Source organism: Lutra lutra, chromosome 8 (assembly GCF_902655055.1).
Source record: "Lutra lutra chromosome 8, mLutLut1.2, whole genome shotgun sequence".
NCBI classification, from domain to species: domain Eukaryota; kingdom Metazoa; phylum Chordata; class Mammalia; order Carnivora; family Mustelidae; genus Lutra; species Lutra lutra.
The window spans coordinates 40,271,047-40,298,585 of NC_062285.1; the positions used below are offsets into that span (position 1 = coordinate 40,271,047).

A 27,539-nucleotide genomic window follows, 5' to 3' on the forward strand; every position below is an offset into this window, starting at 1 on the left:
CTGATTGGCCCCACGGGGATGACGTTGATGGCCGTCTCGGCCTATGGCAGCGGAGCCGGCCGGCCGGCGGGGCTTAGCGGAAGTGGTGTGGGCGAGGTGTCCCGCAGTGCGGAGAAGCGGCGCGCGGGAGGGTGCTGGGCCCGCGAGCCGAGCTGCGGCCACTACTTTCCGTCCCTCCGGGCGGCAGGAAGATGACGCGCTTCGCTCTGACCGTGGTCCGGCAGTGAGTATTGCAGGGTGCCGCCTCGCCTTCTGGTCAGTGAGTTCTGGACAGGTTGACCAGACCGTTGCCCCTCCCCCTTGCTGTCCCCTCGTGGGGCGGGCTTGGACCCGGCTGTGTCCGAGATGTCTTCGCCAGGGCCGTCTCCCGCGGACCCCCCTTCCCCCGAGCACCGCTGAGCGAGGAAGGCGGGTCCCAAGTAGCCCGAGTCCCGCACTGCCGATGAGCGCACTGAGGTCCGGAGGCTCGCAGCCCCTCGGCGGAGTTAAAACTGAAGGAGGACAGCCCTGTCCCCGGACTTCCCCGGCGCCGCTTTTTGCTGCGCGGCGGAGTCTGCGGAGTCTGCGGGACGGCTCGCCCAAGGCAGATGTGTTTGTGCCGGCCGCCTCCCGCTGTCCTCTCTCTGCTGTCCCGCCTCGCTCGCCCGGGCAGCCGCAGGCACAGATCCGAGATTTACTTCCTCCCCCCGGAGATGACATTGCTGGCAGAGGAAAGGGGCCTCCGCCCTCGTCTCAGCCGACCGCACCGCCCCGAACACATATTTTTATCGTAGCATTACATGGTGGAGCGAAAGGCAGATATGTCTTTAAGTCTGTTATCTTTTTTCTTTCTGAACGCGGATTGGCCGAGTGTTGATGGGAGTGCAGCCCAGGGTGGTTGAGAGCACAGATTTTGCAAGCGAGATAGACGTGGGTTAGAATCCGGGCTCTGGCTAGGAGGAGCCTTGTAACTAGGGCTTCCGTGAACAGCCTCAATCTCCTGATGCATTCAGTGGGGTAATGATAATAATACCGACCTCACTGGGCTAGTGTAAGAACTAGAGGCAAAGGCGAAGTGTATAGCTCAACGGAGAGGAAGAAATAAATATATCTCAAGAATTAGATAACTTCTAATTCTCTAACACATCTCTAATAAAAATGTAGTTAATCCTCCATATTTATGTGTAGTTTTATCAGACCAGCATCTTGTACACTGCGTGCCAGTGTACTGGGCTATACAGATAAATAAGATACCATTTTTTTACCTTCTGGAGCTCAGAAGAATACTAATAGGACTTAACCTGGTCAAGCTGACTTTAACTGCTATCTTTTTTTTTTTTTTTTAAAGATTTTATTTATTTATTTGACAGACGGAGATCACAAGTAGGCAGAGAGGCAGGCAGAGAGAGAGGAAGGGAAGCAGGCTCCCCGCTGAACAGAGAGCCCGATGCGGGGCTCGATCCCAGGACTCCGAGACCATGACCTGAGCCGAAGGCAGAGGCTTTAACCCACTGAGCCACCCAGGCGCCCCAATTTACCTTTTTTTTTTTTTTTTAAATTTTATTTAGAGAGAGAGAGAGAGAAAGCGTGCACAAGCAGGGGGAGAGGCAATCAGAGGCAGAGGGAGAAGTAGGCTCTCTGCCGATCAAGGAGCCTGATGCGGGGCTCCAACCCAGGATGCTGGGATCATGACTTGAGCCAAAGGCAGCCACTCAACTGACTGAGCCACCCAGGTGTCCCTTCACTTCCATTTTTAGCTAGCTCTTAAAACTTAAAAAAATTTTTTACAAACTAAATTAAATTTACTTTTTTTTTAAAGATTTTATTTATTTATTTGACAGAGATCACAAGTAGGCAGAGCAGCAGGCAGAGACAGGGGAAAGCAGGCTCCCCGCTGAGCAGAGAGCCCGATGCAGGACTCGATCCCAGGACCTTGGGATCATGACCTGAGCCTAAGGCAGAGTCTTTAACCCACTGAGCCACTCAGGCACCCCAATTAAATTTACTTTTATTGACTTAAAGGTGATTAGTAAAGTTATTGATAGCAAAACTGTTTCTTTCTTTTTTTTTTTTTTTTTTAACGCTACCTCTACTGGCAGTTACTTTTTGTTAAATGCCAATAATTGTTCTGGTCGTTAATAAAGCAAGTATAGTAAATGCTAGGTCATCTGTAAACTTTTATAAACATCTTTGTGATTGTTTTGTTACTGTGGTATTTGTTTTCTGAAAATACAGTTGATCAATTGGGAGACCGTTTACAACTAGGACTAACTTCTTTATAAACAAAAACATATCATGAGTTGGGTATGTTACATTTTTTCCCCCACAACCTATCTAGTGAGAGTCTCTGTGTTATTAGCCCTTGAAATCTTCCATATTTTCGAATGAATTATTTGATAGAGAGAAATTAGGATAAAGCTTTATTCATGATTAAATAATCAGGTGAGGCTTTGCATTTCCATGTATGCTAAAGCATACCTATTTTGAAAACATGTCCCCAACTCTACTAATTTCTTATGATTTATCTCCGTCTTGTGGCAAACAGTAGTTGTTGATTGAATTTGAATTCTTTACAGGGATATGATTGGGAAATTAAGTTTTAAAAATGACTCCTAAAGAAATCCCATAGCCTATAAACCAGAGCAGAGCTAACAAAATACAATACCTTTCGAAGTGAAGAACAGTGTAATAACCTACAAAATGAATGATGCGTATTTGGAGGGCCTATAAATGGCTGGTCATAAGACTCAACTTCTTGGCATGAGCATTTGGATTCTTCCAGAGTCAGGTGTTCTGCTTTGGAAATGGATCACACTGCAGGTTTTGAAAATGAGTAGTGTTATTCCTGACTCCTTCAAAATATATCCCTCTGACCTTTCGGCTTCCTCTACTTTCTCTACCACTATCACAAGCCAAACTTTGGCTAAGGGAAGTAGATTAATAGTAAAACTATTTTAGCCACCTACTTTTCTTTCCTACTCCCAAAACAGACTTTTAAACATTTGCCTTAAGGATTTATATAAACCTCTTGATAAAGCTGATAAAAGCTGTAAAACTAAATATTTATGAAAGTTTGGGGGGAAAATTCTATTTCTAGGTTTCACACTCTGTAATATTTATGAAGGGATTTCAAGGCAAAAAATGCCCAGCAGAACGCCAGCAATTGTTAATAATATAATCATGTTGGCGGTGGTCCCTATTGACTTATAGCTAAATAAAATCCTTCATTATATCATTGCTGTCGTTTTCTCCCTTTGTCAAAAATAGTTAGATGGTGTGGCAGTACCATTAGAAAACCGTCAGAGTACTGGTATTACATTTTTTTTTATAGTATAACATTTTGATAATAGAATCTTTTATATTGGGGCACCAGGGTGGCTCAGTGGGTTAAGCCTCTGCCTTCGGTTCAGGTCATGATCCCAGGGCCCTGGGATCAAGTCCTGCATCGGGCTCTCTGCTCGGCGGGGAGCCTGCTTTCTCCTCTTCTCTGCCTGCCTCGCTGCCTACTTGTTTGTCAAATAGATAAATAAAATCTTTAAAAAAAAAGAAAATCTTTTATGTTATTCTGCATCTTACCAAATCAGCTATTGAGTTTAAACTAAAATTGTGAGCTGTCTTTTTAGCAAGCATACAAAAAGTTCTGATCTGTTGAATTTGTATTCGTAACAGGCTGCACTGGCAAAATTATTACATTTCTGGTGCCTGGGTGGCTCAGTTGTTAAGTGTCTACTTCCGGCCCAGGTCACAATCCCAGGGTCCTGGGATTGAGCCCTGCACATCAGGCTCGTCAGAGGGAAGCCTGCTTCTCCCTTTCCCACACTCTCTGCTTGTGTTTCCTCTCTCTGTCTCTGTCTCTCTCTCTGTCAAATAAATAAATAAATAAAATCTTTAAAAAATTATTAAATTTCTCCTCATCTTTGATTTTAAATTTATAAAATGAGCAGGAGAGCATAAAGTAGGCAATAAAGTAGGCAGAAGCTTTTGAGGTTCCTGTATAAAAGTAAACATGGTATAGGGAAGGTTCTTTGAATTTTGCTGGAAATTGAATTGGCTACAAAGCTACTGTCTAAAGAGGACATTACTTGTATTTAACAGCAGTTTTTTATTCTTGATCTCAGCAAGATTATGAGGCTGAGACAGGAAGTGCACCCAATGTTTGGGAACCATTTTCTGTATTAGAAGTGACAATTTCTTCATCCTCACCCTGGATGCTTTATCTGTCTGAATGGTAGAGATTAATGTCCTCTTTCACATCTATTTTGTATGATTCTGAATAAATTTTAGAGTATAAGACATTAATATTAACTACAATAGTGATAATAATGGCAAATCAGTGCTAAGTAGTTCTGAGAAAATGAATTTATTTGTTATACATCTTTTTTAAAGGATGTTATTTATGTGAGAGAGAGAGATAGCAAGAGAGAGCATGAGCAGGGGTGGGGGAGAGGGAGAAGCAAGCTCCCCGCTGAGCAGAGAGCCCAACATGGGGCTCTGTGCCAGGGCCTGGAGATCATAACCTGAATCCAAGGCAGACGCTTAACCAACTGAGCCACCCAGGTACCCCTGTCGTATATTTTTTTAAAGCTACTTCCACATATTTAGAAATCAAAACAATTTTCCCTGGTCTTAACCTCTTCTTCTCTTATCCCTTCAATGATCATATTTATTAGTTTCTTATGTATCCTTCCAGTGTTTTCTTTGTTTTATTTTGTGCAGGTCCAAATGTTTATTCTTATTTCCCACCTTTCTAAAAAGGTAACATTTTTTAATATTATCCTGCACCTTGATTTTTCCCTTTATTATATTTTGGAGATTTTTCCATGTCTTTACATAAATCACTCTCTTTTTAGGGGACACAGTTACGTAGTATTCCATTGTGTAGCTACACGACCATCTATTTGTTAATGCGACCAGTTCCCTATTAATGGACATTTAGGTTATTTAGCATCTTTTGCTATTAGAAAGAAAATCGTGACTGGTAATTGTTTTAAATATGGATGAATGCAGATATTCCCAGTTATGGGGTTGCTGGATCAAAGGGCAAACAGATTTGTTATTTGGGTAGGTATTTCCATAGCTTTCCGTCGGCGCAGTGCATACACTGAGGTTCTATTATTTCCCAGGGTTTTCTCCAGGTAATGGGCATGTTAAGGTGAGGCAACCTCTGGCTGTGCCTTTAAGGAGCTGGAGCCAGGTAGACACACAACTGAAAAAGTGAATTAGCATACAGGTGGTAACTTATAATAGTGGCGCTGGGTAAAATGGAAGTGTAACATTGTGGGCGTTAAATGGGATAGGTAGGTGGGGAAATGCACTGGGAAGGAAAGACTCCCACAGAGAGCTGGCTCTCTGTGTTGGGTCTTGAAGAAAGAGAACAGATTTGCCGGGTCCAGCAGTCTATGTTTTAATAAGCCCTCCAGGGGATTTTGATAACACGCTCGTTTGAGAACCACTGCTGTAAGCAGAGGTTGGCCAACAACTATTTCTGTAAACAAGGGACAGGGTTCCAGGCTGAGGCCTGGGTTTGTGCTTCTGACTCTCAGGTCTGATGGAGTTCCTCTCTGGGTCTGGGTAAATCAATCCCGTGTGAGTGCTTTTTTTTTTTTTAACTAGTGCTTTATTTAAAACAGAGCAAGGGGGATATGCCTTCACAGTAATCAGGGAAATACAAATTCGGATCAAACCGAGATAAACTGTTCTAGTGCCAGATTCGCACAAATGGGAAACTCTGACCTTGCTAAAATTGTAGAGGATGTGGAACGCTGCTGGGGCATGTAAATTGCTATGACCACTGCAGTAACATCTAACAAAGTCGAATGTTTGCATCCTCTGTGGCTCAGCAAGTCTAGTGCTAGGCCTCTATCACTAGGTGTGGGTTAGCAAACTTTTATTTAAAGGGAAGGAAGTTGTTTAGGCTTTACAAGCTGTGCACTCTCAATTCCACCAGTATAGTGTGAAAGAACTCATAAACAACATACGAACACATGTGTGACTGTATTCCAATAAAACTGCTTATAAAAAGAGTCATTTGTCATTCCTCGAGTGTTTCTCAAACATGAATGTGCATCAGAATCACCAGGTGGGTTTATTAAAACACAGATTAACTGGACCCCAACCCCTGAGTTTCTGATTCAGGGGTCTGGGGTGGGGCTGAGAATTTGCATTTCCAAAGCCCTCCCGCAGTGTCAGTGATGCTGATCCAGAGGCCACACCTTGAGAACCACTGCCCTAGAGAATTTGAGGCACTCTCTACAAGGATATTCACAGCAGCTTAGCTCTAAACTGGAAACAATGTAGATATCAAGAATAGAACATATAAATACATTGTGGTAAACTCTTAAGCACGTTATACAATCATGAGAAGGTAAGTAGCCGCCCTCAGCAACACTGACGCATCTCGCAAACTATGTTAAAGAACGGAAGCAACACAGAAGCAATTCATTATAAGGTTCAAGGACAGGGGAACTAATCTGTGCCATACATGGGTGGGAAAGCCATGGAGAAAGGGGAAGCAAGTGGGCATCTAAATGTCCACGTTGTGGATCCACTGGGGGTGGGATGACATTGTGATCAGAAAGAGACAAGGTCTAGGAGGCTGGTGGTGATCTGTTACCTTGGCTGGAGTCACCTGAATGTTGGCTTTATGGTATGTTATTTGTTTTTATGGTTTATTTCACAACTTTTACAGGATTTAAAATGCACTAAGTTGACTCTCTGATTTCTGGGTAGCTCTCTCCAACCAAGAACGACCTATAAACAGAACTATCGAGTGCTTACTAAAAGCTGAGCAGTGTTGAAACCCTTTATCTGCAATACACTTTGCCTGGCCTGTATTCATTCAGTTACCCAAAGAGTCCTATTTAAAGATTTATTTATTTTTAGAGAGAGACATAGAGCGTGCACACAGGTGAGGAGGGCAGTGAGGGGCAGAGGGAGAGAGAGGATCTCAAACAGACAACCCCCCCACTGAGTGCGCACCTAGCGTGGGCTTGATCCCACAGCCCTGAGGTCATGATTGGAGATGAAATCAAGAGCCAGACACTTCACCGACAGAGCCACCCAGGTGCCCCAAGAGTCCTGTTTCAATAGGGCTATTATTGTCCCCATTTTACAAACGAAGAACAGAGGTACCCAAGCCTAACCGAGCTACTAAGGATACAGCCAAAGCAGTTTTGTTCCTCAGCCGGCTGTGTGGCAGTGAAGTTTACTTTAAAGGATTTTCACCTCTCATTGACATAGAATCATATAAATCGTGGGCATTTGATACCAAATGAGGAAACAACTTGATCTGAAGAAACCCATTCACTATTTTAACCTACCATTTCCAATTCTGTGTCCAGTGTCCATACAGAACAAACCAGCTCCTTTCTCCCAGTCTGCCACCCGTCCTTTGTGTCTCCGTTACCAGTGCCTGGTGCTCTACTTAGCACACAGAAAGGCCTCAAAGAATTTTCCACTCAGTTCTTGATAGCTTTTCATGTATTTGATTGCTTTTGTTGTTGGAATACCCTGCTGTCTCTGGTCTGGTCCAGGTAGCACATCCCCCTCCACTTTCTTACCCCTCCAGCCTCAAATGATGGTTGTTTTGTGATAAAGCTCCCAGTCTATTCCCTCTTCTGGTAACCTCAGGATTGATTTAGTTTTGGCTTTTAAATTCTTCAAACCACAGTCCCCAAACCTCAGTTTTTCAGTGTGGTCTGCAAGATAGTTGTCAGCATTATGAGAAAAGATAGTTGTCAGCATTATGAGAAAGAACAGCTTGAGATCTAGGAGCTAGGAGAAGCCAGGACATCTGAAGGCCTGTGGACTTCTTTCCTACTGAATTCAGGTTCCCTGGCGCTTGCTTATTCAGTCCAGCAACAGATGGACTCACAGATTCCTCGTGCTTGTAAAAAGAATTTTAGTCAGTGTATTTATTTTCACAAGATTATTTAATAAAAATTACATATGTATTTTAATAGAATTTTCTTCTTACAGTTTACTTACGATTAGATTCATGATCTATACATTTTAATTTGTGACAGTATGAAATTCTTGGCTCATCAACTAAATACATTAGACAATTGCAAATAGCAGTTTAGAACACATGTTTACAGGTTAGATTATAAAGTACGCTACAGGGGCACCTGGGTGGCTCAGTGGGTTAAGCCTCTGCCTTTGGCTCAGGTCATGATCTCAGGGTCCTGGGATTGAGCCCTGAATCGGGCTCTCTGCTCAACAGGGAGCCTGCTTCCCCTTCTCTCTCTGCCTTCCTCTGTCTACTTGTGATCTCTCTCTCTCTGTCAAATAAATAAATAAAATCTTAAAAAAAAAAGTATGCTACAGAGTCATATGCTACCTTTGTGAATATCATTACCTTGATGGTTTACATCATTTCGTTGATTTTTTTTTCTCATTTCAAAAATAACCTAATTTGGTAATAAAAGTTTTTTCCCCCCACCCTCTCTATTTTAGTGGTGAAACAAGATTTAACAAGGAGAAAATAATTCAAGGTTAGTATACTCTTAGCTTTTCCCTTTAGTGTTAATGTGATGTGTGAGTTAATCAGATTGGGTGGGGGAGGGTAGACCGGGGGCAGCTCTGTATTGTGAACAGCTTTAGAGAAAGTGTCATAAGCATGGAAATATGATCAGAGCAGATGGTCAACAAGAGGAATAAGTCTCTTAAGTGAACTGAATGCAAAGAACAGGATTCCAAGTTGTTTATAGGTAGCTTCAAGTGCCCGGTCAGCTGATTCAGGAGTTATGTTGAGTCTAGTGGTCTTAAAATATAACTGCTGTAACTTAAAATGATTTCATATTTGGAAACATGAAGGTTGCTGGCAGGTGTTAATGGTATTTTTCAGCTAAGATAGTTATATTATTTTTAGTAATAACAAAGAAGAGGTTTTAAAAAGAGAATTCCTGGGACGCCTGGGTGGCTCAGTTGGTTAAACGGCTGCCTTCGGCTCAGGTCATGATCCCAGCGTCCTGGGATCGAGTCCCACATCGGGCTCCTTGCTCAGCAGGGAGCCTGCTTCTCCCTCTGCCTCTGCCTACCTCTCTGTCTACCTGTGCTCATGCTCTCTCTCTCTCTCTAACAAATAAATAAATAAAATCTTAAAAAAAAAAAAAAAAGAGAATTCCTATTCTCACGTGGGATTCTTACTTTATTCTGACAGATTCTTCCCCCCTCATTCTGCTAATTTGGGTTCAGACCTTTTAATCTCCCTATGATCCAGCAAGGCTGGTTTTAAAAAATATCTTGGGTAAACTCTCAGCCAGACAGGCTATTTCTGTGCTGTGATTATAAAAGCGTTTAGCTTTATTTTTTTGCTTAGGGACATCTGGAGTTTGCAGAACCTGATTTTCATACCCAGGGTGCCCCACTCCCTCTTCTGAAAACTAGTCTGATAATTAAATGAACCCTTTGTTTCCAGTGACATGTACCCCACCCAAATTAGCCTCTGTACTTCCTGTGCCTTATCAACCTGTCTTTTAGTACTGCTCACCTGTCTCATTTCATTAGACACCGACAGTGAGGCAGCAATACAAATTTTTGTGGTCTCAGCTGGTTTTGCTATTTGTCTTGTGTACATTCCCTACCTCTGTCAGTTAGATGTTTATTAGTTCTTTAAGTTAAAACTTTCAAACCTTATATATTTCCAAGTGCCATTTTTGTTGCATAACTACAGTGTTGATATGTAGTCATTTCATAGGTATTCAGCACCAGGTGTCTTAAATTCCCACTATGATTTCTTCAATGCCCCATGAATTATTTAGAACTGGTTTTTACATTTCCGGATGACTGGACTTTTTGTTTCTGCTTTTCATCTTTTATGATTGGCTTCCAGTTACATTTTGTATTCTGATAAGATGGCTTATTTGATGATCCTCTTTGCAATCTGTTAACATGCTCAGTGTTTATACATCTACCATTGTGTGCTTGAGAACAAGCTATGTTTTCTGATTATTGGGTTTGGAGTTATAGGTCAAATAATTAACCTCTGTTTTGTTGTTCAGATCTTCTATGCTTTGCTAATTTTGTAAATTTACTGATTTGCCTGCATGACCGAAATACCAGTTTATGGGTGAGATGTGGGATTTGCCATGGTGATGGCCAGCTTATAGTTTAGTACCTGACATTCTGTCAATTTGTGCTTTATGTGTTCTGCTCTGATATGAGTATATTTTATTAGGCACATACACAAGTTTAAAAATTGTTCTGTCTTCCCAGTGAATTGGGTCATTGATTATTTATAATATCCTCCTGATCCTAAGACTTTCATCATAAAGTCTTGCATTTCTGAGTATAATATAGCTTTTCTGGCTATTTTGGGCTCGGAATTTGCCTGGTATGTGTTAATCTCTTGCTTTCCTTTCAACCTTTTTGGGTGCTGATGGCTTAAGCGTTACCTCATAAATACTACGGAGCTGATTTTGGTTCTGTCCCCCCACCCTTTCCCTACTGGCTTTGGAATGATAAACTATTTCATTCTTTCAATGGTTACCTTTAAATTTTTACCATTTATATCTAATGAAGTATAGTATCAATTATCTCCTTTCCCCCAAAAATATAAGGAACTTATATGACTGTTGCTTAGTATCTTAATCCTATCCTTTTTAAACCACAGGACATAAGCATTATTATTTGCTTTGTTATTTAGACAATGTTTGTTTACATTTACAAATATATTCACCGGTTTCTCTCCTCCTCATTTCTTTTCCATCTCAGACCTTCATTCCTGAAGTGTCTTCTTTGAAAGGTCCCCTAGGCAGTTAGTTGCTGGTAAAGATAGTTTTAAGTGTTTTTTTTTTTTTTTAAAGATTTTATTTATTTATTTGAGAGAGAGACAGTGAGAGAGAGCATGAGCGAGAAGGTCAGAGGGAGAAGCAGACTCCCCATGGAGCTGGGAGCCCGATGTGGGACTCGATCCCGGGACTCCGGGATCATGACCTGAGCCGAAGGCAGTCGTCCAACCAACTGAGCCACCCAGGCGTCCCTAAGTGTTTTTATTCCAAACAATTCTATTTCTATTCTATTCAACCTTCTTTAGCCTAGACAATTTAGACTGACAGTTCTTTTAGCATTTGGAAGATACTGTTGTGCTGTTTCTTTGTCTTCCATTGCTCCTGTTAAGAAGTCTTCTCAGCCAAATCTTATTCCATGGTAGGTAATCAGTCTTTCTCTGCATCTACTTCTGAAATCTTTTGTTTGATTTTAGTATTCTATAGTTTCCCTTAATATATCTAGGATGGATTTTTTTTTCTTTTAATTTATCCTGCTTGGTGTTTTCTTTATCTGTAGATTCATGTTTTCCATCATTTCTGGAAAATTCTCAGCCATTATCTCTTCATATTTTCTCTCTTCCATTTTCTTCTTTCTGGAGTGCCGGTCAGATGTATGTTAGGGAATATCATTCTGTCATTCATGTCTCTAATAGAAGTGAGATGTGTTTCATCTCCTTTATGCTGCATGTGGGGTAATACCTCAGCCCTGTCTTTGAGTTCATTAAGCCTTTCTGTGACTGAATCTCCCTTTATTCCCTGAGGGATTATTTCCTTCCTTAGCAATTCATAATATTTTTCATTATTAAAAGATCCATCTGGTTCTTTTAGAAAGCTCCCTGGTTGTTTTTGATGGTTTCTTGTTAACTGCTAATTTTTGGGATTCCATCCTTATGTTTTATTTACAGTTTGGAGTCTGTATCTGCTGATTTTAATGTCTGAAGTATTAATTATTCTGAATCTGCTTTTTGTTGTTTCTGCTGACTTTCATTCACGATGGAATATTTTCTTGTATGTTAAGTTAATGACTGAACTATTATTTGCTCTTAGTAGGAAACTTGTTAGCCTTTATTCAGTCAGATTTGCTCTGAAGCGAATTTGCATTGGATTTTAATATATACTATTGACCTGAAACTGTACTAGCTTCCTTATAGGATCTCTGGCTTCCAGGAATGCTGAGTTCAGTCCTCCCCACCTTGCTGTGCCACGCAGTAGTCTTCCTCCCCCAGCTGCTCCTTTGCTTGTGCTGATATCCTGGCAACTCCATATTTTTAATGTTAATATTCAGATTTCAACTTAGGGTATTTTGGTTGCTTTGCATTTCCTCTTAGAGATTTTCCTGTGAGCAGCAAACACACACATACACAAACACAACCATTTAGTTCTTTTGCAATAGAAGGACCCTTTAGCCCTTCTCCTGAAAAGGAAGGTTCCAAAGTTGTTGTTGTTGTTAAGGAAAAGGAAGGAAGGAGGAAGGGAACAAGAGTGAGGGGCAATAATACGATATTGAACATTTGGGCAGTGGAGGTAAAGAAGGGAAACTCTTTAGGTGAGGAGCCTGCCTTTCAAATGCAGCACCTGGGTTGAGAACGTATGATCAGAGCCAGCATTAATAAAATACAGCTAATGAGGGGATGGACAGACATGAGAGAGGGGAGCTGGAGACAAATGAATATTCTCATCATCTTCTGATTACCATTAGGCAGACATTCTTTTGGGAAACATTTGAATACCTGAGCCTTTATAGGATTATAGCTTAATTTTACTTCCTTTTTTGGTTCTCTGAAAAATTATATAGAAGGGTACCCAAGGAAATCTTTTAATAAAATGTAGATAAATTCCATTTATATTTTCTCACATGTGATTTGTTTGCATCGGTTATATTTACATTTGAGTGTTCTTATTCCTTCTCTGACTACCACAGGACAAGGAGTAGATGAGCCTCTTTCAGAAACTGGATTTAAACAAGCAGCTGCTGCTGGCATATTTCTTAATAATGTGAAGTTTACTCATGTTTTCTCCAGTGACCTCATGAGGACGAAGCAGGTAAGTTTAAAGTCAAGGTTGAGACTGATGAGTCAAGAGTCTCAACAGTTATAACCTTAAAAACTGCTTCCAGAATCTGTAGGAAATTCAATCACACGCAGATACCATCCCCAGTCCTCTCCTTCCCCACCAACAGAACTTCTTTCTTTTCATTTTACTATTGTACTTTATTTTATTTTGGTAATCTTTAAATTAAAGTAGCTTGGGGGAAAATGTCTAACAAAGTATCTTTACAAAGACAAAGAAGGTTTATGAGAGAGAGCCAGCAGAAATACCAGACAGGAGAATTTAACCCACAAAAAAGACATCAAATATTGGAATCCAGACACAGTTAAAAAAGAAAACAACTATGTTACTGTAAAGAAATAAAAGACATGTTTGAAATATCTTTAGGGAACAGATTAGTACAGTTTACTATATAAATGACCCCAGAGAATTAAAAAGGAACCAAATATATTTCTAAAAACTCCATGGAGGGAATAATTCCCCATGAGGGAATAACAGGCTTGGAGTATAGTCTGCCTGCATATAAGCCACTAGTGAAACAGAACAAAATTTGTGAAACAGCTGTTTGCAGACATTGGACTTCAGACAGTGTGGGTCTGTGATCCCCAAATGAAGTGAAACAAATGAGGTGAGCCTTGGATTATCCTGGTCTTCCACCTGATGCAACTTTCTGATGCTGGTAGGAGAAGCCAGATAGAGCCAGTGACCTCAGTGAGTTGAGAAGACAGCACTTGGGATTTGGGGAGATTAAATAACTAAAGATTGTGGATCAGAGTGTTGAAAGAGGGAGCTACATAGAGAAAGAACTCTAGAAATATGGATAGAGAACCCCTAAAATCCTTAGTGGACTAGAGTCTGCATGTGCATAGGTGAAATTGCATGAGGCCAGGTGTGAAACAACTATGGGAGAGAACGGTTGCTGGGGAGCCAGAAGCCAGACAATGTCAAGAACTCCCACAGGTTGGGAATCATTTGAGTTGCTACCATCCAGAGTGGAGAGATTGTGTTAAATATATCAAACTATGCAGTGGAAACTTCAGAAAAATCACACCTTAATAGTGAGGCTGATCTGTGCTCAGAGGAACACAATGAGGAAAGAAATAGAAGATATAGAAAGAACCAAATCACACCTTAACAGTGAGGCTGATCTGTGCTCAGAGGAACATAATGAGGAAAGAAATAAAGATACAGAAGAACCAAATTCACCTTTGTGAGATCAAAATACAATATTCTGAAATGAAAATTTGACAGGAGGGAATTACTAGCAGGTTAGACACTGTTGAAGAAGAGGTCAGTGAACATGAAGTCATAGAAATTTGAAATAGAGAAACAACATCCCCAAATTAAGAAACAAGACTAAAAATGGAAAAATGGGGATACCTGGGTGGCTCAGTTGGTTAAGTGTCTAACTCGTGATTTGGGTTCAGGTCATGATCCATGGGTTGTGGGATCGAGCCCCACGATTGAGAAGGGAGTCTGCTTGAGATTCTCTCCCTCTGCCCTTTCCCCCACTCGTGTGCACTTATGCTCGCTCGCTCTCCCTCCCCCACCCTGTTTCAAATAAATGAATAAATCTTTAAAGGAAAAATGAAGAGCCTCAATTGGGGGGCCTGAAGTAGACCCACACCTATATGGTCAGGGTGTTTTTGTTGTGGTGGGTTTTTTCTTTCTTTCTTTTTTTTTTTTTTAAATTGGTTTGGGGTTTTTTGGTCAATGGATCTTTTTTAGTCCTCTCATTATTATTTTTAAAGGAGTCTGGCTAAAGGTTTATCAGTTTTATTGATCTTTTCAAAGAATCAGCTCTTGGTTTCATTGATCTGTTTTATTCTTCTTTTAGTTTCTACTTCATTTATTTCTGCTGTTTATTATAATTTCCTTCCTTCTGCTAGTTTTAGGTTTTGTTCTTTTTCGAACCCCTTTAGGTATAAGTTAGGTTGTTTATTTGAGATTTTTCTTGCTTCTTGAGGTAGGCCTGTGTTTCTATAAACTTCCCTCTTAGGATAGATTTTGCTGCAGCCCAAAGGAAAATCTTGGGAAAAATTGTGGACCCTTGTGTTTTCATTTTAATTTGTCTCCATGTATGTTTTGGTTTCCTCTTTAATTTCTTGGTTGACTCACTCATTATTTAGTAGCGTGTCTTTTAAACATGTGAAAGAGCATGTATTTGTGCTTTTTCCAGATTTTTTCTTGTGGTTGATTTCTAGTTTCATACTGTTGTGGTTAGAAAAGATACATGGTGGGACTTTGGTCTTTCTGAATTTGTTGAGACTTGTTTTGTGCCCTAATAATGTGCTCTGTTCTGGAGAGTGTTCCATGTATACTTGAAAAGGATGTGTAGTCTGCTGTTTTAGGATAAAATGCTGTGAATATATCAGTCTGTTAAATCCAGTTGGTCCAGTGTGTCATTTAAAGCCACGGTTTCCTTGTTGATTTTGTTTAGACGATCTGTTGATGTAAGTGGGATGTTAAAGTCCCCAACCATTATTTTATTCCTATCAATTACTGCCTTTGTGTTTGTTATTAATTCACTTATGTATTTGCATGCTCCCTTGCTGGATGCATCATATTTACAATAGTTTTATCTTCTTGTTGGGTTGTTCTGTTTATTATTATATAGTATTTTTCTTTGTCTCTTATTACAGTCTTTGTTTCAGTCTATTTTGTCTAATATCAGTCTTGCCCTCTAGCTTTCTTTTGACACCCATTTGTATGATAAATGTTTCTCCATCCCCTCACTTTCAATCTGCATGTGTCTTTACATCTGAAATGAGTCTCTTGTGGGCAGCGTATAGATAGGTTTTTTTTTTCTTTAATCCATTCTGTCACCCTATTTCTTTTGATTGGACCGTTTAGTCTATTCACATTCAAAGTAATTATTGACAGGTAAATATTGACTCTATCTTGATGAAGTCCCAGTAATCCATTTTGTGTGTTCTTCATTTCTGATTGGTTCTTTCTTTGTGTTAAATGCCTCACTGATGTCCTCCACTTTTTTCTCAACTCCAGTGAGTATCCAGTGAGCGTTGCTTCAAATTCTCCATCGGCTGTGTCACTTATCTCCATTTCACTTGGGTCTCTTGCTGTGATTTTGTCCTTTTCTTTCATTTGGGGCATATCCTGTCTTCTCATTTTGTGTAACCCGCTGTGTCTATTTCTGTGTATTAGGAAAGTCAGCTACGTCTGCTGCTGTTGAAAGTCATGGAGCGTCCTGCAGCGCAATGTCCCCTCTTCATCAGCACCTGGTGCTTCACGGGTGTCTCCTATATGCCGTTGGCACCCTGCTGTCATGGCTGAGCCGCTTTTGCCTTCAGACCAGTCATGTGCAGTGACTCTCTTTGCCTGTTGTGGGCAGGGTTGGTCCCTGTGTTGTTAGTGGGCCAGTTTGGCGGGGCCACCTTGGGCTTGAGTTGAGTCAGACCAGGCATTTGCCAGATCTGTGGTAGCACCAGACTGCAGGGCTATCCCCCCCTCCCTCACCTTGTTGTCCTCCAAGAAGCTTTCATTGGTGGGCGGGGCCTGCCGGCAGACCGGTTATCTGCCTTCAGCCCACTGCTGGGGCCACAGTCTGATACGTGTCCAGGGCAGGAGTCACTTTGGAGTGGCGCTGGCCACTGCCAGGGCTCCTTACACACTGCCAGACCCATGGCACCACCCTGGTTGGGCTGGGCCAACATCATATTGGAGGCGGTGGATCCCCAAGGTGCTGGGGGGTGGGGTGGCAAGTTAGTAAGTTGGTAGTGAATGCCTGCCTCGCTGGGTTCCATGGGGGGCCATGTGTGAATGCTGCGGGGCCCTGGGTGGGAGATGGTGCATGTCAGCCCCAATTTGTTCCTGGGGGAGTCTCCTCGTGACTGCTGCTGCTCTGGACTTGCCCTGAGATTGGTAAATAACTCTCTCCAGTATGCTGCAGGCCTTTTTCAGACTGCTGCTTCTGTGCTCTGTCTGGTTGCACAGTTTGTTGTGCTGTCTCTTTAAGGGCTTGGACTCGGCTTGCTCTTGCTCTCAGGGCTCTCCCAGAGCTAATCCTCTTGGTTTTTTAAATTCCAGGTTTTAAGCCAGGCAATTTGTAAAAACTCACAAAATTCGTACCCTCTTGTTTTCAAAGCCAAATGTTATGAGGGATTTACCTTCCCCACACGTATTTCCTGTGCCTACTGATGTGAGGGTCTGTTTCTCTTCCTTCTCCAGGCCTTTGGCTCCCTCCCTCCTGTGGGTGGCCTGTGGGTCTGTTTCATTCCCCATCACATCTCTGTCCTTTCTACTCTACGGTCCTCAGTGTGGCCTCTTCTCTACCTTCAGTTGTGGAATTTGTTCTGCCAGTCTTTGGGTCATTTTCTGGGTTACTTACACTGATGTGAATGTTACCTAGTTGTATCCATGGGAGAAGGTGAACTTAGGTTACTACTTCAACATTTTCCCTGGAAGTCAGAATCTTTTTTATCAGTTGGGTTTTGACAAGGGTCCCAAGGTAATTCAGCACGTGAAAGGTATTCTTTTCAATAAAATGTCCTGAAACAATGGGCTATCCATATGGAAAAATATGAACTTTGGCCTTTACCTCCTATAACACAAAAATTAACATAGTTGATCTTACCCCAAATCTGAAAGCTGAATCTGTATATTTTCTATAAGAAAACAGAAAAAAATCTTTATAAGGGTTTCTTAGTACAAAGCATAAATAAGATGCAGTTGGGAGAAAGTTAAAAATGTGTATATTACATATATAACATGTGTGTATATAGCTGACAAATTATCTAGGTTTATTTTTTATTTTTGTTTATTATTATTTTTTAATTAACATATAACGTATTAATAGCCGTAGGAGTACTGGTCTACGAATCGCCAGGTTTACACACTTCACAGCACTCACCATAGCACACACTTTCCCCAATGTCCATAACCCCACTGCTTTCTCTCTAGGTTAACTTTTTAATCTAAATTTTATCTAATTTTTTTTTCAACTCAGTAATTAGACAAACACTCACTTTCAAATGGAGTTGAATTTGACCAGGCACTTTTTAAAAGAAGAGACAATATGGAAAGTCAGTGAGCAGATGAAAAGATGCTAGGTAGAATTGATCTTAACGGGAATGCAAATTAAAACCACAGTAAGATACTATTACGCGAGCATTTGAAACTGCCTAAAATAAAAAAGATAAAAGAATGTGGAACAACTAGAACTCCTACATTGCTATTGAGAATGTAAAATGAACAACTACTTTAGAAACCCGTGCACGTTTAACATATATTAATCATATGATCCAGCAATTTCGGTCCTAAGAATTTATCCAGGAGAAATAGCATATATTTACAGAAAGACTTGTATGTAACTTTTGAACACCCTTGTTTGTAATAAGCAAAGAATCGGATTGCCTGTGCTCAAAAGTAAGTGAATGGATAAATGAACTGTGATACCTTCACACGGTGGACTACAGATCAGCAGGAGCATGGAAGAGTCTCAAAGACACGCTGAACAAAAAAAGCCAGGCACAGAAGAGTACATATTGGAGGATTCCATTTATGGGAGACTCTAGAAAAGACAGATCTAATCTTCAGTTATGTAAAGCAGATCCGTGACTGCCAGGGGCCAGGAGTGGGAGGGATTGACTGGGACAAACACGAAGGAATGTTTTAGGGTGACAGAATTCTTCATATCTTGATTTTGGTGGTATTTAGATAGGTGTATACATTTTTTAAAACTCAGTGAATTGTACACTCAAATAGGTGTATTTTTTTTGTTGTAAATTGTACCTCAATAAAATTGGTTTAAAAATACAGAACAAGTAAATAAACCAAAAATGAAAACATCAGTGGATGTACTGAATTATAGATTAAACATGGCTGAAATAGTCGCTAGCTCATTAAGTAAATGCAAGATAGTAACTGAAATGTAGCACAACGTAATAAACAAATTAAAATATAAGAGCTTGAAGGAAATCAAGAAATGATGAAGTCTGGTGTCTTTTAGAAGGAAATATTAAAATGGGAAAGGGGTCAAAGAAGTCACAGTTGATAATTTTCCAGAACTGCTGGTTCTAGTAAGTGTGAAAAATCCCAGTCAAGATAAATAAAAAGAAACCCATATCTACGCTTATAATAACAAAATTGCAAAGCTCCAGAGGATAAGAAGAACAGACATCATCCACTAATGGCCAGTATTAGACTCTTAACAAATTTGTTAGTATTAATAATTAGTTTTTATTTTTAACGTACTGAGTTTTAATAAAGACTAACTTAGAGTTTTATGTCCAGCAAAACATTTTCTCAAGTATAGGTGATATGAAGACATTTTGGACAAACAGGCTATAAAGAAACGTTGAAAGGATAATTGAAGAAGGAAAATAGTGCCAGAATGGAGGTCTGAGTTTCAGAAAAGAGTGGTGAGCAAAGACATTGGTAAAGGTAAAGATAAAGGTAAACAAATATTGATAATAGAGAACCATAATGATGACAATGTTTAGTGTATGGGAAGGGGATTAAAAAGGCAGAGAGTGGACTTAAATTATTTCTACAGTTTTGCAAATACCACGTCTTGCCGATCAAAAGTAACCAGGCACACCAGGAGAGAAAGGAATGTGAACAAAAATGAGCCCAAACAAAAGACAACAGAAAGAGCTGTAAGAGTTCTTTGATAACTGGTTACCAGACACGGACTTTAAAATAACCGTTGAATGCATAGATTAAAAAATGGCATTGAGAATTTCAGCAGACAACTAGAAACGATGTAGAAGAACAAAGTGTGAATTCTAGAAAGGAAAATGTAACTGAAATTAAGACTTGGTAGATGGGTTTAACAGTAATTTAGGCACACCTGAATGGAGAATTAATGAACTGGAACCTTTTCTGTAAAGGGCCAGATAGTACATATTTTAAGTTTTATGGGCTGTATGTTCTCCGTCACAGTCGTTCACCTCCGCTGTTGTACTGTGAGAGCATCTGCAAATGATATGTAAGCGGTTGTTTTCTAATAGCTCTTCATTCACAACAAGCCACTGTCTGGATTTGGGATATGGTTTGCTGACCTCTGAACTAGAATATAGTGCAGAAGGAAATATCCAAATTGGTGTGAAGAGACAAAGGGTGAGCAGTACAGAAGAGAGGCAACTTTCACAAAGGAAAATTATTTTTAATTATTTTTTTTTAAGATTTTATTTATTTGAGAGACAGAGTGAGGGAGAGAGCACAAGCAGGGGAAGTGGCAGAGGGAGAAGTAGACTCCCCACTGAGTGGGGAGCCCGACTCAGAACTCAATCCTAGGGCTCTGGGATCATGACCTAAGCCAAAGGCAGATGCTTAATGGACTGAGCCACCCAGGCACCCCTCTAGGTTTTGTTTTGTTTTGTTGTTTTTAAAGATTTTATTTATTTATTGACAGAGAGAGATCACAAGCAGGGAGAGAGAGGGGGGGAAGCAGGCTTCCCGCTGAGCAGAGAGCCTGACTCGGGGCTCGATCCCAGGACCCTGGGACCATGACCTGAGCAGGTGGTGGTGGTTGTTGTTTTTACTATGATGTATTTTGACATTTTGGCCAGAATGACTATTTTTATGAGAAAAGAAACTGTTGTTTTTCTGCTTTCAGACTGTGCATGGGATTTTGGAGAAGAGCAACGTTTGCAAAGATTTGACAGTCAAGTATGATTCAAGACTTCGAGAAAGAGTAAGTAACTTAATTACATATTTTTCTTCACCATGAGTTATCAGTAAATCACCTGTTTATCTGATGCATTCTTTTTTTTTTTTTTAAAGATTTTATTTATTGACTTGACAGAGACAGCGAGAGAGGGAACACAAGCAGGGGGAGTGGGAGAGGGAGGAACAGGCTTCCCGCTGAGCAGGGAGCCTGATGCAGGACTCGATTCCAAGACCCTGAGATCATGACCTGAGCCAAAGGTAGATGTTTAATGACTGAGCCACCCAGGTGCCCCTATGTGATACATTCGTTTTTGTTTTTGTTTTTTTTAAAGATTTTATTTATTTATTAGAGAGAGAGAATGAGAGAGAGAGAGCATGAGAAGAGGGTGGATCAGAGGGAGAAGCAGACTCCCTGCCAAACAGGGAGCCTGATGCGGGACTTGATCCTGGGACTTCAGGATCATGACCTGAGCCGAAGGCAGTTGCTCAACCAACTGAGCCACCCAGGCACCCTATCTGATGCATTCTTGTGAATTAAGAACTTGCTGTGTGACCATGGCTTTACATGTGCTCATACATAGTATCTTATGTAATTACTGAATTTGTGTAAGGCAGGCATCCTACATTGTAAAAGCAACGTCTGCTCATGAGAACTAGTGCAGGAGAGTGGAATGTAAAAGTGCAAAGTTCTCATCTCAGCCTCCCTATCATACTTCCTGAGTTTAAGCTTCTATAGACTCTATTATACCCATTTTATATCTATTAGAAATGAATCTTGATGAAATGAGGATCTAGCTAAAGCCACACCTCAATTGCAGATCTGCGATTTGACCCCACGTTTCCTCCTAGAGCGGCAGTTGTTGCTCCAGCGCAGGCCTGTAAGCAGGCTGATGTCCCTGGCAGCCCTGTGATTTCTTCTATACTGGGGAGGAACGTCGAATGGCTGGGGCATCTCTAAAGAATTGCTTTTCATAATTTGCACGCGTTCTCTGTGCTCATCCAAAATATACACTACAACTTGCTCAGAGCTGCTGCTCAGAAAGGCTCACTCTGCGTGAGAAGCCATGGCCCAGTGCTAAGCCAGCATTGTGAGTTCAGTGGAATGCTGGGCGGGGCCTGTCACCCACAGTGGGGAGAGTGGGAGCGTTGGCCGGGCTCTCTTCCTGAGTAGCTCCATCCTCCCCTGTGATCTCAGTGGGTGTCCATGTATATATTTATGTTCAGCTGAGATCTCTTGCCTAAACTCACGTATCAAACTACCTACTTTTTATTTCTGCGTGTGTGCCCTGCAGCTCAGTTGGACACACCTCCTTGTCTCTCCCCAGCCCCTGCTTTTACCCATTTGTTCAGACCCCACGTTCTTGATGTGCACTTGCCCCCCACCTGCACATCCTACCATCTGCTGTTGTGTCGTAGTTCCTGAGTGCCCCATCCCTCTGCACACCCACTGCTGCTGTCCTGTACATTCAGTGTCCTCTGTCCCCTAGCTCCCCCGGAACAGCGATTCTCCTGTCCTCTGACTTGTGCTCGCTCTTCTCATCTGATCTCCGTGCTGCAGCCGGAGTAGTCTGGAAAACGTGGTTGCTGCGCACCTGTGTAGAACAGTTCACTGTTTCCGTTTTACCTTCAGGAGGCCATCCAGGCTCCAGCCTGGCTTGTCAGCATGCTGTAGGATACGATCTGTTGCCTCCATCTGCCTCTTTCCTCTTCCCTGTGCTCCGCGCCCAGCCTTAATAATTCCAGCGAGCATTCGCATGGTGCTCCCCACACACTGGCCCCGCTCTGGTCCCTGCAGCTTTGTTAATCTTCACAACACCTCCCTGTCATGAAGACTTAGAAACCTCATTTTTCCAGCTGCAGAAAGCAAGGCACACAGAGGTCAAGTCTGCGCCCAGCATCCTAGAGTTAGTGTGTGGCACAGCTCAGATTCAGACTGAGGCCACCCGGCCCTGGATTCCATGTTCTGGACTGCTGGTGACAGGCCTCTTGCGGATCTGCTCAGAGTCGTCCAAACACTCTGTGCTCTTTCCTCCCTGAACTTCTGAATCTGTACTCCACTCCGCCTGGGATACGTGCTCTCCAAACCTGGCCAACTTCCGTTCACCCTAAGGCTTCGACCTGCTGCTGCCCCACAAATGCACATTAGCCGTCTCTGCTGTGTGTGTCCATGTCCGGTAGTTCCTTCCATTATGGCACTGTCCCCTTACTGCTCTAGGTTAGTACCCACACACACTGCGGTCTCAGCAAGGGTGGGGAGCTGTGTGTCCCTCCTGGTCTCTTCACCACTCTCGCCTCATTGCCTGATGTGTTCCAGCACGGAATATCTAATGAATGCATGTTTCTATTCTTAAAAAAACAAAGTAACGATGTTTAATGTTCTCCTTTATAATACAGGTTGTTCTGGTTATAGGTGAGGATGTGAGAATTTGAACTTGGGAATTGGAAGAGCACCTGACAACTGTGCATATGGTCTTATAAAAAAAGAACATTTCGTTGTAGGACTTCTGTCTGATGGCGATGTTAGAATTTTGGGGCACCATCAGCGTAAACCATAACAAGTGATTTATCTCAATATTTTATTAAATATTTTATTATGCAAGTAATCTGTTATCATTGTAGGGAATTAAAAGTAAGAACAGTTTGGGGAAAAATACAGTTCAAAATTTCTACCCTGCACAAATAACTGAACATGTTGGTATGTGTGCTCTTGACTTCTTTTCATGTTTGTCTGTCAGTCTATCTATCTGATCGTGTACACATTTTTCTAAATGTACCCCTACTATATGTGTTTTTTAAAAAGATTTATTTATTTAACTTAGAGAGGGGGGGAAGCAAGCACAACTTGGGGGAGAGGAAGAGAATCTCAAGCAGTCTGCTCCCCACTGAGTGGGGAGCCTGACACGGGGCTCAGCCTCATGACCCCGAGATCACGACCTGAGCTGAAATCAAGGGTCAGACGCTCAACTGACTAAGCCATCTAGGTGCCCCTCTATGTGTTGTTTTTTTAACTAGTTTTTCTCCCTGTGTATTTCAGTGCTAATAAATGCACATGGATATGATCACCTAATTAGTGACTACATTATTCCAATATATGGATATTGCATAGCTACTACTGGTGGATTCTTGGGTTGTGACTAGATTGTGCACTGATATAAATAATGTTAAAATAAACCTTCTTTGTAGTTCTTTATACACACACCTAATACATTTCCTAGAAGTGGAATTGTTGAGTGTGTACTTTTTTTTTTAAAGCCTTTTATACATATTGCTAAATTTCCCTGATGTAGGAGAATGTTTTCTCATGAAAGACGTAGGAGAAAGTTTTTCTCACATAGACATTAGCAATTGGTAGTCTTCGGAAGTCTTCGGTCTTCTAATTTAACAGCTTCTGAAAGATGCCATTTTAATTTTTACATTATAGATTCCTGCTGCGGTACATTTCCTATTTCTTGGTCACTTGTATTTCTTTGGTGACTTCTGTGTCCCTGGCTGTGGCTCAGTCTTTATGAATCTATAGAGCTAATGAGCTTTGAAAACACACAGATCTGGGTTTGAATTTCAGCTCGACTGTATTGGCTGTGGGAATACTGGCAAGTTGCTTAACCTCTCTGAAACTCCGCTTTCCCATTTATGAAGATGGAGCTGAAGATACCCATCTCGTAGTGCTGTTATTAGGATCGAATGAGAGAGTACGGATAGTGCGTGCGGATAGGAGGTGACTGACTGAATCATGGTGCACTTCGCGTGTTAATCCCTAGCCCTGGAGTCTGTGCAAGTCTCTGTATTTGTCCAATAAAGCCCCACTGTCTCCTTGAGTGTGCTGTTCCGTACAACCCATCTGGATACGGTGGACAATTCAAGGTGTCAACTGTCTTTTCTAGGGCTTGCAGCCTCTACTGAGCATGTTCTCATTATCAGTTTAAAAGATATAATAAAGTGGAAGGAAACCAAGCTTCTTGCCACAATGATTGTTCCAAGTCTGTCGCAAGCATGTTCTTAATCATTGAATCGCAAATTCACTTGAGGCACTTTTTTCTATTGGACCATTGCAGAAATACGGGGTTGCAGAAGGCAGGGCCCTAAGTGAGCTAAGGGCCATGGCCAAAGCAGCTGGGGAAGAATGCCCTATGTTCACACCACCTGGAGGAGAGACCTTAGACCAGGTACGTAGCCCTGGGTGAACTTGCCAACATCAAAGTAGGTAAAATTGGGTTTCTTTTGTAAATGAAGTATCTCTAAATCTTAGCTAAGCTGTTTGAACATTGGTTCCTAAAACAACTCTGTGTCGTGTTTTTGTTTTTCCTTTTTAAGCTGTCTTTCTTATTTACTGTTAAGTTGACAATCATTGCCAACACCGGACTTAAAGGACATGTGTTATTAGATGATACTTGAAGAAAAGTCTTTGAATCTGCAGCAGTACCTTCAGCAGTGGTAGTAGTAGGCAGGAGAGCAGTGGGTGCTGTTCAAGGAGAGTGGTAGGCAAAACACTCGAGGCAAAATAATTCAAGACTCGCAATCTTCAAGCCTCTCCCTCCTGTGTCTTTAGCTCTGTAAGTGACCCCATCGCCGTGCTTGCCTTTCTTTGGAGTGTTCTGCTTTTGGCTTGCATTATTGGGAATTGCTTCCTCTATTTTTTATTTTCGTAATTTTCTTGGAAGGACTTTCTGTTAGTTTAGTCAAGGCAAGACATTGTGTCCTTGTCAGTGGTTGCTCTAACCGAACTGATGTGCTCTAGATGCAGTTACCTAGTTAACACTTCGAGGGGCTTCTTTTTTAGTTGTGAGTCGCCCTAACTAGATTGTAAACGCTTCGAAGTGAGGAATTAGAAATTGTGTCTTGTTGTCCCCCAGTGTGCTTCCATCATTCCAGAAGTTTGGTAGGCATTTACTGCTGAGCGGATGACTAGACACAGAATCTTATCTGCTTCTGTATTCCTTCTGTTGACCTATTAGAAACATCCAGTCAGTCGTGTTTTATGTTTGTGTTTTACGTCAGTCATTAATGCCACTTTATTTTAATTTCTTGTAGGTGAAAATGCGTGGAAAAGACTTTTTCGATATTCTTTGTCAACTGATCCTGCAAGAAGAAGGTCAGAGTGAACAGTTCTCCCAAGGAGCGCCGAGCAGCTGTCTGGAAACTTCTCTGGCAGAGATATTTCCTTTAGGGAAAACCTGTGCCTCTGAATCTCATTCAGACAGTGACGCACCAGCGTTAGTCGCCAGTGTTTTAGTTGTGAGTCATGGCGCTTACATGAAAAGCCTGTTTAATTATTTTCTGACTGATCTTAAGTGTTCCTTACCCTCTACTCTGAACAAGTCCGAATTTATGTCAGTCAGTCCCAACACAGGGATTAGTCTCTTTATCGTAAACTTTGAGAAAGGAAGAGAAGTGAATCCAACAATCCAGTGTGTTTGTATGTACCTACAGGATCATCTGAATGGAGGGACTGAAACTCGCTAAAATTTAAATCTACATCAAAATCTAGCAATTTTGAACTTCTGAGGGAGTGCCTTTGGCTTTTTTTTTGTTTCCATCCTCTGCTAGTGCTGATTTAGAAACAGTTAAAAAGCTATTACAGCAGGTTATAAAGCTTGAATGGAATCATGGCCACAGAGAACACTAATGGAAACCATTTAGGACTGACTTATCTTGTCTTGAGTACACTTGGCATTTTCCAAAGTAATTTTACCACCCTGGTCAGTTACATATTTGGATTGTAAATGAAGCAAGGAATTCAGTATTGCAAATTGAGGGACACATGACCTTGTAACTATTTTTTTGCTTTTTCTTTATGTTGTTATTTTTCTTTTATATCTGAAAAATCTAGCCTGTTCTATTGGCTCTTGGTCAGATACTGTATGCTTTTTACTATATCACCCAGTGCTTAAAAGAAGGAACTATTTATAATTCCCATTGCATATTTATAATAAGAACATACTGTATTTTAAAAGTCCTTTAAATTAAAAATTCTTAACCATCCTCCGTTTTGTATAAAACAAAACGACACTGAAATTTTTAATATAGAAATCAACTGTTAGAATTTTTTACTATGGAGGGTTTGAAATATGGATGAATGGAGATCATGGTTGCAGACTGGTCTGGTGAGAAAGAAGAGAAAGCATCATTTGACTAAGAAACATTGAAGAAGGAATCTCTGAGCAAAAGAAGATAAAAGAGCAGCTCTTTCTCAACCAATTTATAGGCTGAAGAATTTAGTCTGGGGAAGGCTGATGAGAGTCAGTGGTTACTAGCCAACTACACAGTAACCGCAGAAGGAAGGGGGATGCTTCCTTGGAAAGAATGTTGCTCTGGTAACCCCAGCTGTGGGGTTTTGGGGGGGGTAATGCTTCCTTTGTCCACCAGATGGCACCAGAGCAAAGGGATTTTGGTTAACTGAATTTTGTACTCAAGATTGGCCCCGCAAAAAATCCTCACCGAAATGAAAGTGTTTTCCATGTAGTTTGCTTTTAAGTTATGCTGATGAATGCTGTGAGTCTCACTTTACTAGAGTATTAATACTAAAGTTTGTCGGTGAAGGCCAAAATCACACGTAGTCCAAATTTACCGTGGACAGCCTGTAAGTCCTACGTGAAGTTCAGTATTAACACCGTTCTCAGGGCTCCATCCCTGCCCCTCTCCTGCCTGCGCTGGAAGAGAGCACGTGGCTGGGCACTGGAGGGAGGACTCCGCAAGTGAGAAACTTGAAAAGGGGATCGAGAAGGATGAATGATAATAAATGTCTGCATTCTCACCATCCAGAAGTAATAACTTCCCCCTTCTTCCTTTTTTTTTTTTTTTTTAAGAAATTAACACACTGAGGTGTAAGTGAGGTTCCTTTAACTAGTCCCCACAGTGCCATGCCCTCTTGTACTCTGCAGAGACCACCACGGTGCGGTGGTGCGTCTGTGTATCCATTTATCCGTTCCCGACGTTTACCTGGATCCTAAGGAAACGGTATTGCTTCAGTGTTTTTTCAAATGTACATAAATATCATCAAATCTGTATTCTGTATGTTCACGTACTATATCATGGAGCTCTATCTATATTGATATGTATGGATGTACTTAGTATCACTGCATTCTATTAAATACACGTGGCACATTTTGTTCA

At 41.3% G+C, this 27,539-nt stretch overlaps 1 protein-coding gene across 1 annotated transcript; it reads left to right on the forward strand.

Annotated features, from left to right (window-relative positions):
* Nucleotides 1-69: 69 nt before the first annotated feature.
* TIGAR (TP53 induced glycolysis regulatory phosphatase) lies at nucleotides 70-27,539 on the forward strand. Its single transcript, XM_047739397.1, has 6 exons — nucleotides 70-223; nucleotides 8,434-8,471; nucleotides 12,670-12,791; nucleotides 20,377-20,454; nucleotides 24,482-24,592; nucleotides 25,458-27,539. The coding sequence occupies exons 1-6, from the start codon at nucleotides 192-194 to the stop codon at nucleotides 25,887-25,889; spliced, it is 813 nt and encodes a 270-aa protein (XP_047595353.1). The 5' UTR covers nucleotides 70-191; the 3' UTR covers nucleotides 25,890-27,539.

Excerpts from the sequence above, each read along its gene's own strand:
- TIGAR (XM_047739397.1), top strand. The coding sequence starts at position 192 with ATGACGCGCTTCGCTCTGACCGTGGTCCGGCA. Across the intron at positions 224-8,433 it reads GCTCTGACCGTGGTCCGGCA|TGGTGAAACAAGATTTAACA; the intron begins GTGAGTATTGCA and ends TCTCTATTTTAG. Across the intron at positions 12,792-20,376 it reads ACCTCATGAGGACGAAGCAG|ACTGTGCATGGGATTTTGGA; the intron begins GTAAGTTTAAAG and ends TTCTGCTTTCAG.